A 3,344-nucleotide genomic window follows, 5' to 3' on the forward strand; every position below is an offset into this window, starting at 1 on the left:
TTTTTTTATAGATCTTAATTACCAAAATAAATTTATAATTTCGTCTTCTTAATTATCCTAGTGTACCGCCGCAATTATTACGGTTATTTTTGACATTTTGAAATGCATCGTCATAAACCAATATTAAAACAGTCCAACAATTTTTTTAAAGGTAAATCGTCCATACGCAAGAAATCAAGTCAAAGACTTAGAAAGTGTAATGAAAGTTCTTTTTTAAAGCCACTTTCTGGGAAAAATAGAGAAAATCAAAAAAATCAACTCAGAAAAAATAAAATAATTTCTAATAACTTAAGGAAAGAGGAAAAGGCGTGTCAGTTAGGAACTCCAATACTATGCACAATTATTCCGTTCAACTCTTATTGCGACCCTATTTCAGTTGTCAAAGTATTATCTAATTATATTTATCTTCATTATCCTGGAAACTCTGAATCTGAGATTCATTTTCAAAATAACTCTAATAGTGTATTCACATTTAATATAGGCAAGCATAAACTATCTATTTGTATTGCAGAATATAACAAAATTTTTGATACGTTAGACTTAATCAAATGCTCGGATTTTATCATAGCCTTATTCGGGTTTAACGATGAATTTCAAGCATTCGATGAAATTGGATATAAATTACTAAAATCGATAAAACTTCAAGGTCAAACCGATACCATAGGGCTTTTTTTCCATAATGGGAGTCATAATTTCGGCAATAAGATTTTAGATTGCGAAAAAGTATTTAAGAAATCATTCGAAATGGAATTTGAGAAGAATATGAAATTTTTCTCTCTACAGAAGGAAAATGATATTCGAAACTTGTTATCTTCAATTCCTAATATGGGTTATTCAAAAATATGTTTAAGAGAAGGAAGAGGCTACATGCTTTCGGAATCATCTAGCATTGTAGTAAATAATTATTCTAATGAAGAAAAACGTCAGCTCGTCATTAGAGGTTTTGTACGTGGAATAGGATTATCCATGAACTTTCCTGTCCATATAACTAATATTGGTGATTTCGTTATTGACGAAATTCGTCCCATAGATGATCCTCTGTATAGATCTTCTACTCCTCCTTCCAGCCATAATGAATTTATTCCTAGTGGTTTAAAAAACAATGAAATTTTAGATAAAGAACTTGTTGGAATTATTGGAATGGAAAATTCCATTTCTCTTGATGATAGCTCACATGAAAACTTCGGTAAATATGGTGAGTCTATGCACATTGATACTCCTAATAATTTATCTGCTAATGGTATTGAACACTATGAAGACAATTTAGATTTAGAATCAGAAATTGACAGTATGCACGAAATTCTGACTGATGAATCCGAAGATGAGTCTGAGATTTCTTCTGATGAAAAGAGAGTTGAAATAGAAACTATTTGCCGTACTCGTTTTAAAAAATATCGAGGATTAGAATCTCTGAGAACTTCCAACTGGGATCCGTTTGAAAATCTTCCAAGTGAATATTCCAAAATATTTGAAATTGACTCATTTAAAAAGACAGGAGAAATCTCCAGGAAAATCTATGTTGATAATTGCAATCAAGAAAATTTTAAAGGTAAATATTGCGAGATTAAATTATCCCCTGTATCTTCGGAAGCACAAAGAGCATTAAAAGATAAGAATGTTTCAAATCGAATAATAATTCTATCATCTATTTTACCTTTTGAAAGAAAAGTTGGGGTTATGAATTTTAGGATAAAAAGGACAGCTGAGAATAATGATTTAATCAAGAATAAAACACCATTGGTTTTACAAGCAGGGTTTAGGAGATTTTACATATGTCCTATAGTAAGTAATTGCCCTCGTATTTCATCTGCAACTAAAATAGAAAGGACTCAGATACTGAAGCAATGCAAAGTCTTGTTACATGGAGATTATTACATTATTTCATGCTACAGTACAATCGTTTTTCCCCCATGCCCTATTTTACTTTTTTCACTTCATGATATAAACTCTAATTATCAAAATAAAATTACTTATAAAAACTTCAAGCCTGGCAATTTTACATTAAATGATTGGCCTCTCGCATGGGGTGATGTCCTTGATGCAGACCCATATCGTGTTATTGTTAAAAGAATAGTGCTAGTTGGCAACCTATTTAAAGTAAGAAAATCGAAAGCTGTTGTAAGAAATATGTTTAACAATCCTGAAGACGTCAAGTGGTTCAAATCTGTTGGATTGAGAACTAGGAGTGGCATTAGAGGAATAATAAGAGAGCCTTTGGGCATGCATGGATATATGAAATGCTTATTCAGCAGACCAATACAGCAAAACGAAGTAGTAGGAATGCCATTATATAAACGAGTATTCCCTAAGTGGTTTCCAATTACATGGTTCGAAGATAATAACATTAGAATTAATTAAATTCTGACTATACTCTAATATTTTTGTATTTTAGGGGTAGCAATTAATAATGAATCACATTTCCCGAGGTTAATTAGTTCATTTATTTTTGAAAATGCAGCAATAAATTGCTCTGAATTGTCTTTCGATATACAGTCTATTTTGAACGAGGTACATTCTTCGTCTTTGCTTGAATTTAAATATAAATCCATATTACCATCTCGCCTAAATATTAGCTTACCAATAGAACCTGAGGGAGTGTCGTGTAGTAAAGTAGGAATAGAATTTTTGCTAATCTCGTAGCAGTTTTTTTTACTTTCAGGCATATATTTGGGTAATTGAAACACAGACCAGCCTTCCAATTTGCTGTGAATATTTTCGATCCTAGATTCAGCAATATGATTGCAGACACCTACGGTTCGGTTGTCAATTATTGGCTCAGCAGAAATATTATTGGACTGATCGTAAATTAAAATCTGTTTTCCTGATTTATTTAAGGCTTCAAATCTTTTAATAACCTTTATTGAAGGTAAATCAAAGCTTTGCAAACTATTAGTCCGTTCAACCTCTTCCAGGTCAGACTTCTCGTCAAACTTTATATTTCTCAATGAAATATCATTTGTTTGAGAGCTGTTATTTAAAACTTCGTTAGAATCGAACGCACTTATATTTGGAACAAATTTGGTGCCGTTGTTTATCGTAGCATCGTTAATGTTATTGCTCTTGTTTGAGAACTTTAACTTTTCATTTAACCTTGATGGTGTCTTGAATGATTGTAGTCTCCTCATAATAAATATTAAAAAAAAAAATCTTGCGCGGTCTCGATTTAAGTTGACTTTAGAGATGTCAAAACTACTCTATTTCGAGAATATGTTATTTTTGTGATGTGATAATTTTATAACATACGCACCACCAGATTCCAAAAAAACAAACAATACTGTTTACATTCTTTATTTATTAGAAGTTTAGTAATTCGAATGAATTTTCTACAGGTTTTTTCGACTTTA

General features: G+C 31.3%; 2 protein-coding genes across 2 annotated transcripts; one reads left to right on the top strand and one right to left on the bottom strand.

Annotated features, from left to right (window-relative positions):
• Window positions 1-102: 102 nt before the first annotated feature.
• On the top strand, window positions 103-2,358 carry Chro.50260 (ENSANGP00000018078). The annotated part of the gene is made up of 1 exon (XM_660196.1): window positions 103-2,358. The coding sequence occupies one exon, from the start codon at window positions 103-105 to the stop codon at window positions 2,356-2,358; it is 2,256 nt and encodes a 751-aa protein (XP_665288.1).
• A 14-nt stretch (window positions 2,359-2,372) lies between these two features.
• Chro.50261 (hypothetical protein) lies at window positions 2,373-3,125 on the bottom strand. Its single annotated transcript, XM_660197.1, has 1 exon — window positions 2,373-3,125. One exon carries the CDS (start codon window positions 3,123-3,125, stop codon window positions 2,373-2,375), a length of 753 nt encoding a protein of 250 aa, XP_665289.1.
• Between the last annotated feature and the right edge of the window lie 219 nt (window positions 3,126-3,344).

Source organism: Cryptosporidium hominis (assembly GCF_000006425.1).
Source record: "Cryptosporidium hominis TU502 chromosome 5 CHRO015086, whole genome shotgun sequence".
Taxonomy (NCBI): domain Eukaryota; phylum Apicomplexa; class Conoidasida; order Eucoccidiorida; family Cryptosporidiidae; genus Cryptosporidium; species Cryptosporidium hominis.